At 60.2% G+C, this 19068-nt stretch overlaps 1 protein-coding gene across 4 annotated transcripts in view; it reads right to left on the bottom strand.

The window, feature by feature from the left end:
* ACTN4 (actinin alpha 4) overlaps positions 1-19068 on the bottom strand; it is a 73824-nt gene that overhangs the window by 5394 nt on the left and 49362 nt on the right. For 2 of the 4 annotated variants that reach the window (XM_086352353.1, XM_086352356.1), the window contains exons 5-16: positions 18586-18673; positions 16618-16696; positions 15314-15395; positions 14506-14591; positions 9995-10087; positions 8167-8397; positions 7447-7594; positions 3396-3546; positions 934-1042; positions 680-820; positions 408-590; positions 166-300 (exon numbers count right to left, since the gene is read on the bottom strand). In XM_086352353.1, coding sequence (XP_086208479.1) covers positions 166-300; positions 408-590; positions 680-820; positions 934-1042; positions 3396-3546; positions 7447-7594; positions 8167-8397; positions 9995-10087; positions 14506-14591; positions 15314-15395; positions 16618-16696; positions 18586-18673 — 1526 coding nt within the window. Of the gene's footprint in view, positions 1-165; positions 301-407; positions 591-679; positions 821-933; positions 1043-3395; positions 3547-7446; positions 7595-8166; positions 8398-9994; positions 10088-13487; positions 13574-14505; positions 14592-15313; positions 15396-16617; positions 16697-18585; positions 18674-19068 lie in introns of all 4 variants that reach the window. The other 2 variants (XM_086352355.1, XM_086352357.1) reach the window with 1 other exon arrangement.

Below are 19068 nucleotides of genomic sequence, written 5' to 3'. Positions count from 1 at the left end.
GATCCCACGAGGCCCCCAAGTCCACTGGCCTCACAGAGCACTGCGGACCTCCTGCCAGGGGTGGGCAGCCTCCCATTCAGCGGGGGCTCTTGCTCAATTTTGCCAAGAGATTCTTGGGGTGTGGCGGGGGGGCGGGGTGGCAGGGCTGGGACGACTGGCCCTCACCTCCATCTTCGTCTGGATCCAGGGCCCCACAATATTGGCCTGGCTGGCGAACTGGCGGCGGAGGTGCTCGTTGGACTGTTGTTTGCTCTGCTCCTCCAGGAGGGCGTGGTCCCGCTTGGGCACCAGCTGCTGCACCTGGTGGGGGGGAGGGGGGCATGTGGGCAGGGGCAGTCAGGGGTCAGCCCTTCGCCTGGCAGCCCCTCCTCGGCATGCCAGTGGGTGGATGGTTGGGTGTCGCCTACCTTCTCCCACTTGGAATTGATGATCTGGGGAGTGACAGTGGTGTAGGGGTTGCTGCCCGAGAGCTTGATGTGGTTGCTCTCGGCGATCCGCTGGGCTTCCTTGTGGATGGCCAGGATGGCCTCCCGCTCCCTGTCGGCATCTGGCAGCGTCGACTTGAACTGGTCGTGGGCTGAGATCAGACCCTGGGGGACATGAAGAGAAGGGGTGAGGGGGCAGCCCGGCCCCCAGAGGGCCCACGAGCCCTGAAAAGGGTGGAGGGCCGGGGGCGGACCTCGATTTCCTCGATGGTGTGGACGATGAACATGTCCTGGAGGTCCTCCATGGCGCTCTCCATCCAGTTGTTGAAGGGGGCCGCCCGCTTGGCGTACTCCAGGTGCAGCTGGTCGATGGTCTCTAGCTGCTTCTCCGTTTTCTGGTGCGACAAGGACAGAGGAGGGAGGTCAGTGGGCCAGCAGGGGCTGTGCATGGTGGGCAGGGATCTGGGAAGCTCTGAGGGCACCCACCCCAACCCCCGCCACCGCTCACCTCCAGGGCTTCCCTGCGACTGTGGGTCAGAGAGCCAAGGGCGTCCCACTGGTCACAGATCTTCTGGCAGCGCGTGTTGACGTTGTGGGAGTCGTAGTAATCCAGCTCGCTGTGGACCGGGCAGAGGATGGTGAGACCCGGTGCGGGCAGGGATTGCCGGACCCGCCCACCCACACGTGTCCCAGGCCCTGGTGCTGGGGGACACCACCCCTCTGGGCTGAGGCAGGAGGAACTGGCGAGGGGGTTGGCGGGGAGAGGACAACAGAGCTTCCTGTCAAGAGCCGCTGACGCAGGGCTCCCAGACTGTGACCCTCAACCACGCCTTATCTGGATTGTTTTTTGGGCTGTGCCATGTGGCTTGTGGGATCTGAGTTCCCCGACCAGCAGTCAAACCCAAACCCGCGGCAGTGGAAGCACAGAGTCCTGACCAGTAGACCCCCAGGGAAGTCCCCTGGACTTGCTTTTTCCATTTAAACAAAGTCTAGCAGGGCATGCTGGTTAGAGGACAAGGCTCTGGAGCCAAGTTCCCTAGGCGTGAATTCCAGCTCCTGATTTTGAACCTGTGTGACCCTGGGCAAGTGAATTCCCTCTGGATCCCTCGGTTTTCTCATCTGTGAGATGGGGGTGGGGTTGTGAGGACACCAAGTTACTTAACACGTGTCAAGTGCTGAGAGCAGTCCTTGGAGCCCAGTGGGTAAAAGCAGGAAGTTAATAAAGGATATGTTTTTATGGGTATTAGGAAAAAAGTGTGTGACTAGCCTGCAATCTCATGCTAAGCAACTAAGAATATATTCAAGAAAAAAAACAAACAAACAAGCTGATCAGAGAATGGGTATTACTGTTGCCTTGACTGAGGTTGGGAACACTGAGCTGATACCATAGCTCTTGCCCCCCGACCCCACTCCTGAGCCCCAGGCCTCCTGCCTCCTGGGGTCACACTTGGGCACTCCCAGCAGGAGGCTCCTAGTCGGTGCACAGGTCTAGGGTGACCAGACGGTCAGGCAGGATACAGAGGCCAGGGGAGCAGGCAAGGGCTGGAGAAGCAGCCAGGCAGCGTTCCACGCAGGGGCTGGGCCGGCCTGGGTTCCACTCGCATCTCACTCACTCCCTAGCTGTGTGATCAGGGGCAGGCCCCTTGGCCTCAGGGTGCCTCAGTCCAGCTCTGTAACAGACGATCAACGGGACTGACGAGCTGGCACATGGAGGGCCCTGAGTGCTCTGAGCTTTCGTCATTATTATCAATCGATGCCCAGCCGGTCTGCCCATCCAGGCTCAGCCCAGGCGGCCCTTGGCCTCTGACTCATCCGTAGGGGAACGGACGGCACCCCATACAACCCTCCCCCCTTCCTCCAGGGCAACTGTCCAGAGAGTTGCCTGGGGGACCGTCAGCTCCCTGGCTCAGGGCGATGGGTTTCACATGGCCATTCCCAGTGCCCGAGCAGTGGGCTGGCCTAGCGCTGACTGCAAGTCTGTTGCCAACCAGCGTCCAGGGGCTCGCCTGTCCCACCCCCACAACCCCTGCAGATGGTGGGCGTCTGTATCCGTGACCTCACTCTCCTTGGCCTGGACGTGCCAGGTACAGGGAGCTTGATCCTAGAGGAGCTGCAGGACCCCCAACAGTGCCCAGTGAGGGTGCGTGTACCCAGGACTGTGCCTGCTAGTACTTCTGCCCCTGGGCGAGCACATGGGGAGCCCCAGAGCAGCTGGGCAGTGCGGAGGGAGTGAGTCAGGGAGACAGCCCTGCCCGGTGTGGGGCTCCTCCAGGCCTCGCCGCTGGGCCCCCGCCTTGGAGGAACAGGCAGAACTTCGGGGATGACTGTGACAGGGTGGGAGGTGTCTGTCGAAAGGCCAACTCCAGCCAAGGATCCTATTTTTGAGCAGACGGCTATTTTGGGAGCCCTGCCGCCCCTCCAGGGCCTTTGGATTTTCCATGAAGTAATGGCTGGGGCCTCCCGCTCCCTGGGCCTTGCCTGCTGCTGGCCGCTCCGATGGGGGAATAAGGCTCCCTTTCACTGTGCTGGAGACTCAGTGTACTAATTGTGTGCACGAGTTTATCTGACTGGGGTGGGGCGGGGAGGGCAGAGAACCGGCTGCCTGGAAGCTCTTACAATAAGTGTATTCTGAGCAGCAGAGGGAAGAGGCCGGGCCGAACAATGGGCTCTCTGTGCAGCCCAACTCCCTTGGGGAGCCACGGGTGGGGGCCGTGGAGGTTAGGCCGCCCACCACCTCAGGGGGCCAGAGACCTCCCTTCTGCTGGGGAACGTAGATCCCACTATGGGTCTCATCTGGGGTTAAGACAGGCGGACAAAAGGCATCACCCCGTAAGGCTCCTTCCTGGCATGGGAAAGGAAGGGGTGAGGGTGGAAAGGACCAGGGGAACCCCTCCACCACTGCCCCACCACCGCTCTGGACCAGGCGCTGGCAGGGAAGCAGATGATGGGGGACCGTGAGCCCACACATACTTGAGCTCCTGGGCGATGGCAGCAATCTGCTCCACGCGGTCCTGGTGGGCGGCCAGGTCGCTCTCGAAGGCTTCGTGCTTGCGGATGAGGGCCTTGATGTCCGACAGGGTGGCCGTCTCATAGTCCCGGTGCTTCAGCATGGCCTCCTTCCCTGAGGTGGGGCGGAGGGCAGGGGTGCTTGGTCAACAGCATCGCGGGCATCCAGAGGGGGTGTCCAACCAGAGGGAGGGGAGTGGGGTACAGACCCCATGCCCTGCCTTAGCGAGGATGCTGCCATGAAAGCCGGAAACCCCGGGAACCTTTTCCCTTGCTCCTTTGAAGGTATTTCTAAGCTATAACACCTCCTGGATGGGGCTGGGAGACACTGTGGGGTTGGTGGGCGTGAGTCAGATATCCCAACTCAGGCTCTGTATTCTAGACTTAGTGTCTTTTATTGGTGCATGCCAAGTCGCTCAATCGTGTCCGATTCTTTATGACCCTATGGACTGCAGAACACCAGGCTCCTCTGTCCATGGGGTTCTCCAGGCAAGAACACTAGAGTAGGTGGCCATTTCCTCCTCCAGGGGGTCTTTCTAACCCAAAGATCAAACCCACATCTCAACGTCTCCTGCATTGGCAGGTGGGTTCTTAACCACTACGCCACCTGGGAAGTCCTTTATTGGTAGAATGTAAGAATCTGGACAGTGCTACCAAGGCTGGAAACATCAACACCCACCTGCAGAGGGCCTAACTGGGCCTCAGCAGTGCCAGGGGGGTGGCGGGGTGCAGAGGGGAGGGGAAGTCTGACTTGGGGCTCTTCCGGGATCCTGACCCCTATGCCTGCTCCCTGGCCCTTGGGCGCCACGCCCCCTCAGGGAGGGAGTCCTATCACACATCTGCTCCATGCTACCCTAAGGGCTTTCTGTGTGCAGTGAGGCAGGGCCCATGTCAGGCCCTTTGAAGGAAGGAAGGAACACTGTTATTAGGCCCGGAGCCTGGCTAATTATACACCCTGGGACAGAAGCTCAGGCGAGGAGCCCTGCACACTCAGTACCGCAAAGAACTGAGGGGGAGATGCTGGGACCCCTAACCTCTAAAGCAACCTCGGGCTATCCCCAGAGTGCATACTCAGAGACCAAACCCTCCTCAGCTGGCACCAGAAAATCCCAATAGCTGCCTGCCGAGTGCAGCCAAGCAGGCAGTCTCTCCTGGCCTGCTCCTTCTTCTGTAAAATGGGGCCAATGCCAGCCCTTGGCTAAAGCCCCAGTGAGGTGATCTCGAAAAGTGTGGGCACCAGCCAGGCCCACCCCACCGCAGCCGTCCCAGGGATGGAGCCCCGAACCAGCGGGCAGAGGGTGGTGCGGCCTGGGAGCCTGACTCCATGGGGCCCTGCCGCCCCAGCCCCGGGGCAGTGGGCCCAACCACAAAGGCAAGCTTGCAATTCCCTTCTCCAGATCGCTTTCTCCCAAGGATGGGAACCAGAAATAGCAGGTTACCACTTCTCTGCCTCAGCAGAGCTGCCGCAAGGGAGCTGCCAGGGGGAAGAAGGGGGAGGAGGGGGCCGCGGCCAGGGCTGCCTGGGACCTGGGCCAAGGGGCAGCCAGGCCGAAGGAGGGGGGAGGGAGGGGGGTGCTCATTTTTGCTTTCTCCCCAGACAATCTGAGACCCTGTGAGGAGCCTCCACGTGGAGGCTCACACACTCCTGCAGGCTGCAGTGGATGGTGAGGGGGTTACAGGGTGGCGGCAGCTCAATCTGCCCTCTGCCCCCGCTGCACACACAGGTAAGGAGCCTGCTCCACCCGATCCCAGGGGTACAGCGGGGCCGGTCTGCCCTGTGGTGTGTAATTGGTGGTTCAGAGGATGGAGGCTTCAGGTCTCGGGAATGAGAATGGATAGCCCTTCCCAGTGGCTCCGGGCCGACGCGAGGGGGAGGGCTGGATGCCAGAGTGCCTGAGGGGAGGCGGGGCCAGGGCATGTGGAGGCCGATGGAGCGGCTGGGCCCTGGCTGAAGCCTGGACCCACTTCTAAACGCCTTCAGGTGAAGGCCGGCCAGGTTCCAGGGAAGCAGCTCTGAGGGCCCATCACCCCTCCTCCGCTGGGCCTCAGGAGACCCTCTTCCAGGCCTCTTGGAGTCCCAGGAGAGAGGCTGAAGGGCTGACAAGAGGCCCCCAGGAGGCAAACACACAGGGATGGTCTTCAGAGACCAAAGAAGGATAATGGAGAGAGATGACACGGATAACGGCAGATGGTTCAGTCCAAGTGGGGGACATGGGTGCTCTAAAACCCACTTAAACGACAAGGGACCTCTGACGAGAGAAATGGCCAAACTGGCTGGTCTCTGAGCTCCCTGGGCAGGAACCTTTCCCCACCTGGGAAACTGCTGAGCACAGCGAAGGGGCTCGAGAGATGTTTGTTGACTGAGTGAATGAAGAACCAACAAATGAACTACACGTCAATGCCCCTCCCCTCAGGTCTGAGGGGCAGAACCCACGAGCGTGGCTTCTGCGAGGCAGAGGGAGGCACCTGCCTCCCAGCACGGACTTTGTGGTCCTCGCCTGGCCTTCCAGCTCCCCCTGCTCTGCATCCCTCCCCTGGCACAGGAGGGCCAGGATCCTCAGGAGCTCCTGTGAGGAGGGCATTTGCTGGGCAGCGGCCAGGAACATGGATGACATGGGCCCCAGTCAGCACAGCCCACAGAGCCTCGTGTCCACGTGCCGGCAGAGGTGGGCAGGCTCCATGTGGGCGCCTCTGGGTGGGTCTTAGCAACTGGCCAGGGTTGGGGCTGCCTGCCAAAGGGCTTCCCAGGTGGTGCTAGTATTAAAGAACCTGCTGGTCAATGCGGGAAATGCAGAAGACCCAGGTTTGATGCCTGGGTCGGGAAGATCCCCTGGAGGAGAGCGTGACAACCCATTCCAGTATTCTTGCCTGGAGAATCCCATGGACAGAGGAGACTGGTAGGCTACAGCCCATGGGGCTGCAAAGAGTTGGAACAACTGAAGCAACTGAGTATGCAAGCATGCACACCAAATAGCTGGGTGGCGGGGGTCGGGGGGGTGCTGGAGGAGCCCCCGGGGGCTCAGTGAGGATCTCGTGGGGGACCAGGAGGGTGGGAGGAAGAACCACACTGAGCAATACAAGGAAGCATGAAGCCAGTTCAGCAGAGTGGTGGCAGGAGAGCAAAACAGAGCGGGAAGGAGGCGGCCAGAGTGGGAGGGTGGGAGCCCCGTGGAAGGCCCTCCGCGTTCCCAGGCGCTGGCCGTTTCCTGAAGGCTCTCAGGCCCTTGGGATCTGGGATCTCAGCCTGGTGTGGGTCCCAGCTGAGGGCCAGGACGTGATGGAATCCCGCAGCCCGAGCCAAGAGAACAGGCAGCTGTGGAGCTGCCGAAAAACTGGAGTCACCGCAGCCCTTCTGGGAGAAGGCATCCCATGGAGGGCAAGCCCCCCAGGGGGAGGCACGGGATGGGGCAGAGGTGAGAAAGAGCTCCCATGGGGGGCCACACCGAAGGCTGGTCAGTGAGCGGCACCTGCAAGTTGGGCAGCAGGGCCAGGAGGTGGCTCTGTGGCCTGGTCTAAGGACCGTGCTTTGGATCCCAGGCTGGCCAGGACAGACTCTTCAGCGTGAGGTTCATGGTCTCAAAGGGTGAGGGGGACGGAAGGCAGGCTGTGTGAACCCAGGCTGCCGGAGCAGGGCGAGCCTGCCCCCGGCCCCACTGGCCTGGAGGGGTGCTGTCCTCAGGGCAGACGGGCAGGCCTGGGGGTCACGTCCCTAAACAACCAACCCAGGGCTGCATTCTCAGATGACCCAGGAAGGGGCCCACCTGTGAGTGATATCCAGGCCAGAGCAGCCTGGGGAGACCTGGCCCCAAGCTGTTCCTTGCTGCCCAGGACTGGATGCACCCAAAGCGTCATTTGTGACACGTGTGTTCCGAGGCAGCAAAAAAGGGAGCCTAAGAAAGAGACAAACCCTACACAGGCAGCAGGGGCTCTGTGTGTGCAAGTGTCTGCGTGTACTGTGAGCACGTGCGTGTGTCTGAGAGCCAGGAAAGGAGGGCGGGAGTGGGGAGGGCTGTACCATCGGTCCAGGCCTCGTGGATGGAGGCCTTCTGCCGGAACTTCTCTGCCAGGTGGTCGAGCCGCTCCAGCCGGCGGATCTCGTTCAGCAGCCACTCCTCGTAGCCCTTCTCGGCCTGCTCCAGGTGCTGCCAGCCGTTGTTGATGTCCTGTGGAGGCAGGAGAGGGCAGGGCTACATGGGGGGCTGGGGCACCCAGCGGGGCAGTGCCTCCCGAGGGATGCTCACAGAAGGCAGAGAAATGGGCCGGGGTCACACGTCACCCTGCTCTGCTGTACCTGCACGCCTGCACAGGGCCCCACACGAGGCAGGTGCAGTCTACACTTTCCGATTAAACGAATGAGTGACAAGGAATGAATGAATGCCCCCATGGTGCTATGGGAGTCAAAAGGTGCCTGTGCAGTGACTATCACCCTCTCCTGGAAAGGGATCTCAAGCACTTGGAGGTCTGGGAGTCCCAGCTAAATGAAGGTCCAAATTCAAATGACTCCAAACTATGGTGTGGTCTTGGGATGAGAGTAAAACTCCAGGGAGTGATGCGGGGAAACGAAACAGTCAAGTGTCAAGTGTATGCCCCACGGCGCCTTGTACCCGGATCTGTGCGTTCTAGTTCAGAAAGACTGTGCAGGCCAGACAATACGCCTGGGGGTGGCCTGGAGCTGCCCCTCCACCCCTCACGGGGCCTCTGTGGCTCCGTAGGCCTCCTGGGCCCCGGCACTCACCGACACCATCTTGCCCTCGGAGGGCATGAAGGCAGGCCGGTTGCTGAGGCGCAGCTTGGTCTGCAGCGTGTTGAAGTTGATCTCCAGCTGGCACTTCTCCTGCACCTTCGGCGGCTTGTGGACCCGCCGGTAGTCGCGGAAGTCCTCCAGCTTCTGCTGCATCTCCTGGATGGTTTTCTGCGGCACGCGGTCCTCCAGCCAGGGGATGGTGCGCCGGATCCACTCCAGGAGCTGTGGGCCCACGAAAAGTCGGGGTGACCTTTGCAGGGGACCCGCCGACAGGTGACAGGGCTGCCTCCAGCTCATGGACATGGGACCTGGATCTTCGAGGACCCCATCTCGGGGGATCACCCCTGCTGTCCAGCCTGACTTCTCCATGATTCCCCATGGGCATCCCATGGCCAGGGATTCTGGGAATATCACTCCTGCTGGAATCACAGTGCTGTTCTCTGGCTACTTTCTGCTTCTGCCTTTGCTCTTGGTCTTCCTCCCTCCTCTAAGCAGGATGGCCTCAATTTAGACATCCCTGTGGGCGCACCGCCCCCATCAGGCCCGCACAAAAATCCACTGTCGCCATACGCAACACTATTTGAGAACCTTGCTGCTTCCCGTTCACCAACTGTAAGCGCCCCAAGGCAGGGCTGGCCACACGCCTGGCTCACTCTGGGGTGGTTGGTGCCAGGCGCAGGGCCTGGGCACAAGAAACTAGACAGTACAATTGAAAAAAGAAAGTGACCTGTACTTTTACGAGCCACTCGTGTCTTTGATGGAGTGAAGACTGGGTACAAACGAGCAAACAAACTGGACATCCCAGAACAATCCCAGGAGAGTAAGACCAGTCACCATGCAGGCAGACGTGCCAGCCGCAGACAGGATAAGAAAACCGAGGCCCAAGGCCTCCATGGTGTTCACTACTGGGTGCCTGGCACCGCCTGCCCTCTGTTGGGCAAGGCTGGGACTCTGGACACAGCCCCTTAACCTTTCCTTGGTGTTGGCAGCGATGGTGGTACCAGGTGGTAGCTTTCTCTTGTTTAAAGTATCCTTAACTTTGCAAAAGAAAAAGCTGGCCACTATAGGGGGCCTGGAAATATTTCCCAAATATTCCTGGTCTGTGAAATCTCAGAGTCTGGGGAACACTGATCTAGAAGAGCAGTCAAACGGCTCCTCCTGGGCAGCATAGATGCCAAGAGGGTAACAGGAGTTCCCTCCTCACAGGGGACCTGCCGTGACAGACAGCCATCCTGTCTGTCGCTGTATCGGATCTCGGGTGTCTCTCTATCCTACCAAATCAGGCTTCTGTGTGCGGGACATGGGGACAGGAATTTTTGCATAGGGGTGGGAACTTTTAAAAAAGCTCCTTTAAAATTTTTTTTAAAATAAAGGGACTTCCCTGGTGATCCACTGGTTAAGACTCTGTGCTTCCACTCTAGGGGGTGTGGGTTTGATCCCTGGGTCAGGGAACTAATATTTTTTTGCATGGCGTGCCCAACGGATTTTTAAAAAATAAAATAAAAAGCTCCCCACCTGATTCTAATGAAGTGGGAAAAACCCTGTCCCTAGGTATCTCTGTAGGAAGGCAGGCTTGGGGTGCCAGGAGCCAATAAGCTCGGTGACACATCACTCTGACCCTCAGTCCTTGAAACCACAAGCACTGATGTGGTCAAACTCCGCTCTGTAGCCCTGTGACCTTCTCTAGAAGGTCTTGCTGCCATCCTTGCTCTCTGCTCTGCAGGTGTCACAGGGACTTGGGCCAAGGGTAATGAGAGGGGTCCGATCCCTCAGCTCTGGCGGGGCCACCGGGGGAGGGCGGGGGTGAGGGGTCACTCACGTCGCTGGCCAGCCTCTCATAATCTTCCATCAGGTGCTCGTTCTCCTGGTTGACGGCCAGCACCTTGCAGATCCGGTTGGCAGCGGTCTCAGCCTGGGTCGGGGGACGGGGTTGGGGGGGAAAGCGCACACAGTCAGGGCTGCCTGGGGGCTGCTGACCCTCCCTCCTGACAGGCAGGTCCCCTGAAAGCTGGCACGTCTGTGGCCCACACAGAAGGCCCCGAGGCGGGGAGGAGAGGAAGCACAGAGCCAGCAAGAGGGTGCCCTGAACGGCTGAGTCCTGACAGGCCTTGCTGGGGTCCTTGAAGCTGACTGCTAAGGCCCCTGCTCAGGGAGCCAGGCCTGTGTGCTCTCTCCGCTTGGACCCTGGAAGTGTTGAAGCGGGGTGGGGAGTACCCTAATGTGGGGGAAATGGACTCAGAGGCCCACAGAGAGGAGGCCTGAGTGAGGCTGAGTAGGGTCCTCCACGCAGCTGAACCCTGGAAGGACCCGCCCCTTGGCTGGGAAGGGAGGCTGCACCAGGGAGCCGTGGGGCGTGGGCAGAGGAGGGGGTGCCGGTGTCCCCCAGAGCAGGCTGGTGGTGGGTGCATGGGCAGAGCACGCCTGGCCCCTTTCCTATCCCCCCTAGAGAAGGCTGCCGCTGGCTGGGTGGGCAGAGGTCCTGATCCACAGGGTGGAGGGGAGCCGGGGCTCCTGAGAGCGGGGCGCGGCGCCAACAGTGACTAGTCTCTGCCCCGAACTACAGGGTGGGTCTTGCTGGGGGGGTGGGGGGCGGGGAATGCAAGGACAGGAGGAGGAGGGTGAGGGATGGCACACAGAGACCAGGTACCTTTCAGGAAGCACAGAAAGCCTCCAAGAAGAAGAGTTGAAAACGGCAACAGAACAGGAACAGAAATAGTGAGGAGGGTCTACAGAGCGGTGGGGAAGGAAAACAGAGAGGCTTGGGGATGGCTCCAGCCCTGCTGACGCCCGCCTCTCCCCTCCACACACAGGTGGGGAGGGGAGTGGGGGGCCAGCTGCGGCTGGTGTGTACACACACACACGCACACGCACACCTGCTGCATGCTGCAGGACACTCGCCGACAAGCCCCAGAGGGGAGGCTTGCGAAGGCCTTGGCCAGCGAACACCCAGCCCTGAGTGAGCGCAGGAAGCAGAGCCCAGGTCGGAGCCTGCAGGGAAGTCCCTGACCCCCAGCCTGGAGAGACGACCAGACCGGTCCCCCAAGTTCAGCTCCACCCTGCCAGGCAGGCCCCGCGAAGGTGCGGGCTGATGGGCAGGAGTGTTTTGTTTCAAGGCTGAATTCCTGGCACCCGGCTTGGGGCTTGGCATGTCTGAGGGACTCAGAGCTGATGAATGAATGAGCGAGCAAAGGACAAAGAGCAGATGCTTTCGTGAGTAGAAAGAAATAAACCAGCAGGAGAGGACGGGCATACATGGGGCAAGGACTAGGGCTGCCCTGCATTCATGAAATGAAACAAAACCCTGAGAGCACTCTTTTAAGGGGCCTGATGGAGCCTCTGGGGAAAAGACGGTGGCAATAACACAAGCATTACGGGGCTCTCCTGAGAAGTAAACAGGCTGGAGGAAGCTGGAGAGGCCTGTATGCTGCATGTCCCTGGTGACCCACAGCTCCCCAGAGGCTGGCCTTTATTTCCTCCCTAAAGAGAGAGGCCCAGCTCCCTCAAAAACTCCCAGATGTTGGGGCTTCCCTGGTGTCCAGTGGTTAGGACTCCCTGCTTCCACTGCAGAGGGCGCTGCTCTGGGAACTAAGATCCCAAACTCCTAGGAGTAAAGAACACCAAAAAAACCTCCCAAATGCTCTGACCTGGGCTTTCCGGCCGGCATGCCCTCCCACAGAGCCTCCAGGCCTCTGGTCCCCCACTGGAGTCCTGCTATAAGCACCAGAGGGCAGTCTGGGCAGAGAGAAGACACGCCCTTCAGGGCAGTGTGGCAGCAGCGAGGCTGGCAAGGGGCCCGTGGAGCAGGGAGGCCCACAGCAAACGTGCCATCAGTGGGGGTTTGCGGCCAAGAATCTCCCACCCCACCCCGTTTTCCCTCTAGGGTGAGGGGTCCCCTCCACCTCCCTGCCTGTGCCAAAGGCACCCCCAGTCTCCCCACCACCAGGAGAACACATCAAACACATACTCCAGCCACGTGCTGGGGAGGCTGCTCCCACTGCCAGGCCGTGTGCGGGGCGCTCATGGGGCCAGACACTGTCCTGAGCCCTTGGCCTGCTCATTTCACCCTCAGACGATCCTGAGGAGGGCGCTGGTCTGCTCCCCATTATACATGTGGGAGAAGGGAGGTGAGGGCCTTCTCTGAGGTCACACTGCTGAGCGGCGACAGAGCAGGGACCCCTGGCAGACTGCCCGCAGGAAGGCCTTGCTGGACCTGGGGTTCTGAGGCAGGCAGCAAAGTCCCCATCCCGTGACTTGTGTCCCCTTCTTGTAAGTGGGGATACCGGGGCCCGCCACTCCCGGCGTGGGCATGGGCTGCTGACAGCCCGTGCACATGGAGTGTCTGGAGGTCCTAGCACGCAGCTGCGGGCGGGCTACGTTGCTTCAGCTGTGTCCAACTCTGTGTGACACCACGGACTGTAGCCCGCCAGGGATTCTCTAGGCAAGAATACTGGAGTGGGTTGCCGTGTCCTCCTCCAGGGCATCTTCTCGACCCAGGGACTGAACCCACGTCTCTTACGTCTCCTGCACTGACAGGCGGTTCTTAGCACCACCTGGGAAGCACGAGTTACTGCTCAATAACCAGCTCATCTCTTGGTCTGCTCTCTGCCCAACTGCTAACCGGGACACAGAATCAAATTGCTGGGAATACACTGCAGGCCAAAACCAGGCATGCAGGAGGCAGGAGGAGGAGACAGAGGTGTCCAGGCCTCCAGGCAGCAGGGGCAGCTCTGGTGAGAGGTCAGCTGGGCTCGGGGAGGGCCACCCCAGGGAACAGACACTTCTGACTCCCTGCTTGCGGTGGTGGGGCTGCTGGGGGCAGGGGCCCTGTGACCTGGGCCCCTGGAATCAGAGACAGGCCTGTCCTGGGGTGTTTGCTGGGGGAAGGAGCCGCAGAGCAGGGCAGGAGAGCCAGCATTCCCAGTGGGGACATGGCCAGTGTGGCAGGCGGGTGGCCTGGCATGGATCAGGGAAAGAGGGGGACAGCTGAGAGCAGGTGCACAGGCCCCAGCTGCGCCCCGCTCTCTGAGGTGATACTGGGACTCGACTGCCTTATCTAGAGAAAACTGGGACCAGCCGCCACTTCACAGGGTGGGCTGTATCCATGGAGGGACTCGTGGGACTGTCTGTGGCGTCTCAGCCCTGGACCAGTGCTGGCTGGGTGATGGCCATGGAGGCTCAGGGTCACAAGAACCTTCCAGGCTGGGTCAGTCCTCAGCCCGGACACTGGGATGGTGGGATGGTGGTGGGGGTCGGGGGTTGGCAAGGGTGAGTCTCCGGCCACAGCAGTGAAGGTGCTCCCGCCCCCAGCTCACCTTTTGAGCCCCTGAGAAAGCGTGGTAGAAGCAGGACACGTAAGTCATGATGGCTTTCTCATCTGGCCTCAGAGTGCCTACAATATCTGCGCAGAGAGAGAGAGAGAGAGGCAGGAGAGAGTGAAAGATGCAGGAAGGGCGGCTGAGGCCGGGCCTGAGGCTCATGCGGGAAGGATAGCGCTGGCTCTGGACTGGAAGCCAGACCCCGGCTCCAGCCTGCGTGGGCACGTCTTGCCAAAGTTTTGCAGAGGGGAAGGGGGCGACATCTGAGAGGGACAGATTCCTTTCCTAACCAGACCTGGGTTTGGGACACAGCGGGAGCCTTGGTTGGGGCTGGGGGGATCTTGCTTGCATTATTTGATCTTTCTGAAAACATACGCAGGATCCATGTCCTGTGTGACCACCTACCACCTGAGCACAAACCCCTAATCATCTCCTGGGGTCTCAGAATGAAACCCAAACTCCAGGACTACAATGTCTCCCCAGAAGGTCTCTGTCACCTTCTCTGACCTCACCTTCCTCTGCTCCCCAGCCATTCCTTGGATAAGCCCCGCCATTGATGCCTCAGGGCCTTTGCACTTGCTCCCCCCTCTATCTGGAACACTCCGCAGCTCCTGCTCATCGCCCTCTCCCCGCCAGTGAGGATCCCAGTGCCTCCCACCACGCTGTCTGTGCTCTCTCCTACTCCTCTCATGTACATTACTTTCTCTGTGGACCTGCTTGTTGTCTGTCTTGCCTACTAGGCTGTAAGCTCCATGAGGGCAGGGGCCCTGCCTGACTCGGTCACTGACTGTATGTATTGCACTGAAGGAGGGGGGTGAGCTCTGAGGCGCTCGAGAGATACTACGAGCAGGGAGAGGCTAAACGGGCGGTGATGCCAAGGAGCCGGGGGGATGGCTTCCAGTTGGAGAGAGGCCACTGCCGTCTGCAAGAGAAATGAGGTGAGTGCGGGAGGAGAGAGGCAGCAGCGGCATTGGGCGGTGGCGGCGAGGTGGGCCTGCCTGGCCCTGCCCGGTACCTTCTGCGCTCCCGAAAAGGCATGGTAGAAGCTGGACACATAGGTCATTATGGCCTTCTCGTCGGGCCGGGCCGTGTTCACGATGTCTGTAAGTGAATGACAAGGGTTAAACTGCCCCAGCGGGGGTGGGGACGGGCGCTCACGGAGATGCACGGGCTCCCCAGGCCACAGCAGGAGTCCTGGGAGAAGGACCCTCGGAGCCGAATCCATGACCCTGGGCAACTCCAGTGGGCTTGGCCAGCCCCTCGGCCCCTCCATCCCCCATGGTCACCGGAAAGGCCAAGGCTGTGGGAAATGGGATTAAGACGAGGCCACTTCCTCTCTCTGAGAACGGCCTCAAGGGGCTGGTAGACGGTCAGCCCCAGGGGCCGCCAGAGGCCAGAGGCGGGGGTCCTGGCTGGGGTGGTGCGTGGCTGGGAAACGGAGCAAAGCCGGAAAAGGAAAACAACATTCCACTCTGTGGGCTCTAGATCCCTAGCCTGTGGCAGGCAGGAAGGTGGAGGCCTTGGTTATTCACAGAAGCCGACCCTCCCAGTGACTGAGGGGCGGGACCAGTCAGGAAGGGCTATGGCGGGGGTGCCGGGGCCCAGGCCCCAGGGGCGGCCCTAAGAGCTGGTCCCTTCAAAGACCCCTTCCCCATCAACTCCAACCCAGGCTGCTCCCGCCTGGGCGCCCTGGGTGACGACACCATTATTCCCGGTTCAAGCAGATTTGCTCAGGCGTTCCGGCTGGCTCCGCCAGCTCCGAGGTCACCCCAAGACATGCCCGTAAAACAGCGTGCTGACAAGAGCAAGAGCGATGTACTTACCCTCTGCATCTAGCATCTTGGGGATGTCGAGGTATTTCTCAGCCACTTCGAAGGCATTGTTCAGGTTGGTGACGGGGTCGTCCTGGGGGAGGGAGGCGAGAGAAACATGGTCAGGGGCAGGATGCACAAGCAGAGGGAACAAGGGCTGGCCCCAAAGGGAGGGATCCTGGGGAGGGCTGGAACTGGAAATGTTCCTTCAGGCAGTTCTCAGCCATGTGTGCTGCTGCAGGGAGTTGGGGGCGGGGCAGACACACCTGGATAAAGGAACACTCCTGGAAATCTTTGGGGGGCTAACTGTGCACCTTTCCTTCAGAAAAAAACACAGGTGTGCTCTTTCCTTAGAATTTCCAGCCATCCCTGGGTCCCAGATCAAGACCCCTGCCCTGAAACACTGATCCAGACCTGAGAGCACACTGGGGTGTGGGCATGGGGGTGGGGAGCAGAAAGCCTCCGAGTTCTAAGCTCAGCCCAACTCACAGGATGGGAGCCCACTTCACATTGACCCTCCCTCATGGGCCTCTCCCACTCTCCAGCTACAGCCCAATTCGATTACTTGATTAGTGGCTGTGGCCTGAGCAGGCTGAGTGCAGGCCTGGGCACCCCCATCCCCCAATCTGGGCCCCCATCTGGGATGATGCTCTTTCTCTCTGGCCCTAGGCTGCCTCCCCCATGGGCCCTGCCCCACGAGGCCAGCTCAGGAGCGCCTTCCTTCTTCTGTAGCATGGGTACCCCCATGATGGTTCAGAATTCCTTACCGCTCCCCACTGGGCAGAGCGTGAATGCTTCCAGAATCTAGAGGGTTATGGAAGGGGAGCTGGGGACCTTCCTGGTGGTCCACTGTTAAGAATCCGCCTTCCAATGCAGGGGACTCGGGTTCGATCCCTGGTTGGGGAACTAAGATTCCACATGCCAAGGGGCAGTTAATTAATCCCGTGTGCCACAACGACTGAGCCCTCATGCCACAACTAGAGAGAAGCCTGCCCGCCCCAACTAGGACCTGATAAAGTCATAAGTAAATAAATAAAAAGGAAGCAGAACTGGAAGGCATTGTCGGCCAGGATCTCCCATAACCCCTGGCAGCTCAAGGAGGGAGAAGGGGACAGGTCCCAAGGGGAGCAAAGAAGGCGAGATCAGCCACCAAGCCTGGGTTTCCTGATGGCTGGCACAGGGCCCTCCTGGTCTGCCCATCTGAGCACAGAGTTCAGCTCTGGACACCAGCGACGGATGGGCTGGGGGAAGTGGCCCAGAGTCAGGGTCAGAGTTGGGGTGTCTGTGGGCCACCGAGGGGAGTGAGAGATGCGTACCTTTCTCAGCTTGTCGTACTCGATCAGCTCTGGTCTGTGCCGGTGGATCAGGGCATTGAAGGCAAGACCATCCTTCCAGCTGGGGATGGAAAGGCCAAGGTTGTGAGGAGGGCCCCCATGGTCATGAGTGGCTATGGGCCGTGAGCACACAGGAATGACTACCTCCCACTTAGCGAGGGGGTCTAGAGAGTGTGCCCGGCTGGCTGTGAGCCTGGCTGCTGGAGCCGGACCGTCTGGGGGAAAACCCCACCCCTTCCGCTGTCAGTGCAACCTTAGGCAAGTCCTCTAACCTCCTGCTACCTCAGTTTCTACATCTGCCAAATAGGGATAATACAGTGCCTACACTTCATCGGGCTGTTGTGAGGATGAGTAACTGTGTGAGGCTTAGGCCAATACCTGCCACGTGACAAGTGCTTTATGACTGCTTGTTACCGGGGTAGCTGTGCCCCGCTGAGCACTGCCGTGCGTGGCCCCACTGAACCGGACAGGCCTGTGCTGCGGGCCCTCTGCACCTTGGCTGACCTGACCGGTGTGCTGGCTAAATGCCAGGATGTGGCCTGGCGTGAGGGGCTCTGTTCAGAGGGAAGTGACAGCTGGTCACAGGCCAGACTGGTCACATTTCCCTGCCCGGAAACCTCTAAGGCAGGGGTCCCCAACTTCTGGGGTGTACACAGGTACCTCCTATCAGGTCAGCGGCAGCATCAGGTTAGAAATAAAGTTCACAGTGAATAGAATGGGCTTGAATCATCCCAAAACTACGCCCCGCCTCCCACCCTCAGAGAGAGGAATGGTCTGTGGAAGAACTATCTTCCATGAAACCAGTTCCTGCTGCCAAAGAGGTTGGGGGCCGCTGCTCTAAGGGCTGGCTCTTCCGGAGGTCAGGCTTTCTGGCGTCTCACACAGACCCCGTCTCTGAGCACGGCACTCCTGCTGGTTACCTTCTGCCACCTCATCCTATTTCGTTGTCTTTCTTCGGCCCTTCTCACTACTTGGATTAGGCCGGTTCCTGCACACCTTTGGGAACTGCTGGTCCCCGGCTGAGGTGTGACCTTCCAAGGGCAGGGACTTGACCTTAGCGCTAGTGTATTCCCACTCTTGGCATGGAGTAGGCACTCCACAGGTACTGAGTGACTGAATAAATAAACGAATGAGAAGGGCACGGAGGACCAGCTAGCTGGGAAGGAAGGAGACGTGGAGGAGATCGAGGGAGGGACTGCACGCTATGAATGGCTGAGCACAATGGTCCCCGATGCCCAGTGCAGGGCCCTGGGGAGCCCGAGGACACAGGAGGACCTCTGTGGACGCTGGAAAACCCCGTTCTTCATCCCTGTGTTTGCCCTCTCCTTGGACCATCCACCCCAGGAAGACAGCAGAGGCTCAGAGGGGTCAAGTCATGGTCATGTCAGATCTGGTCTCAAGGCCACCCAAAAGCCTGCACGCCTAATCCCCAGGCCGTGCCATACTCCCAGATCTCCCACTGACCGTGCCTGCCTTGTGGACACACTCATTTTCTGCCCTGACCAGAGGGAGAGCAGGCTTATTGTGGCTGAGTCCTGTTCCGCTAATAGACACGGGGCACATTTCCCCCGACACTAAACTCACGGGGACGGCAGCTCCCTCTTGAGATGTCAAAACAAAGGCAGAGCCGTGCTGCTGCTTCTGAGTTACCTGACTCGGGGACGAAGACTCTACAGGGCCTCCCAGAGGTGCTGGCCACAAGGCCTTCAGCCCGGGACCGTGAGCTGACTGCCACCTCCCCCAAGGCACACAGGGACCTTCCCAGGGGTTCATGGAAGCCAGTTGGGGGGGGCACTCCTGAGAGCTGGCACCTCACAGACCCTGACAAAACCACAGGAAGAGGGCCAGGGTGGGGGTGGGGGTGGGGGTGGGGGTGGGGCCCGCCAGCATCTCGAGTCCTGGGAAGCAGCGTGGGGATGATGTGGGCCAGGCCCTCAGCCAGCCGCTCACCTGATGTGGAAGTTCTGCACGTTGACGTTCTTGTACGGGGCCGTCTTTCTCTGGCACCAGAGGAGGAGCCCCTCCTTGGCAGAGGTCTCTGCAGAACACACGAGGACAGTAAGCCCAAGCTCACAGCTAAAGGCACAGCACCCAGGGCAGGTGGGTCACCCTTGGGGCTCAGGCATAAGGGGCAGAGAGAAGCTGGGGGAAGAGGCCCTTGGACGGGGCAGCCACAGTGTGGGTGCCCCTTCCGGATCCTAGCCGCACGCCAGGCCCCAGAAGCAGTCATTCCCCTGGGGTCACCCTGGAAGTGACAGTGACAGGGCAGTGTCAGGGCCTGAACCTGAGCCGTTTCTGACCCCAGCCTATGCCTGGGGGACACACTGCCCAACAAGCGCCTGATGCAGGCCCCGGCTTCTGAACAAGGCCCCAAGGACAGGCTGCCCGCTCAGGGGCCGGCTGCAGCTTTGAGGAAGCAGGTGGGAGTGCCCC

Source organism: Bos grunniens, chromosome 18, assembly GCF_055505025.1.
Source record: "Bos grunniens cultivar Pamir isolate PY7600 chromosome 18, Bosgru_T2T1.0, whole genome shotgun sequence".
NCBI lineage: Eukaryota > Metazoa > Chordata > Mammalia > Artiodactyla > Bovidae > Bos > Bos grunniens.
The sequence above is the reverse complement of the archived record's forward strand: the minus strand, read 5'-3'. Positions and strand labels throughout refer to the sequence as shown.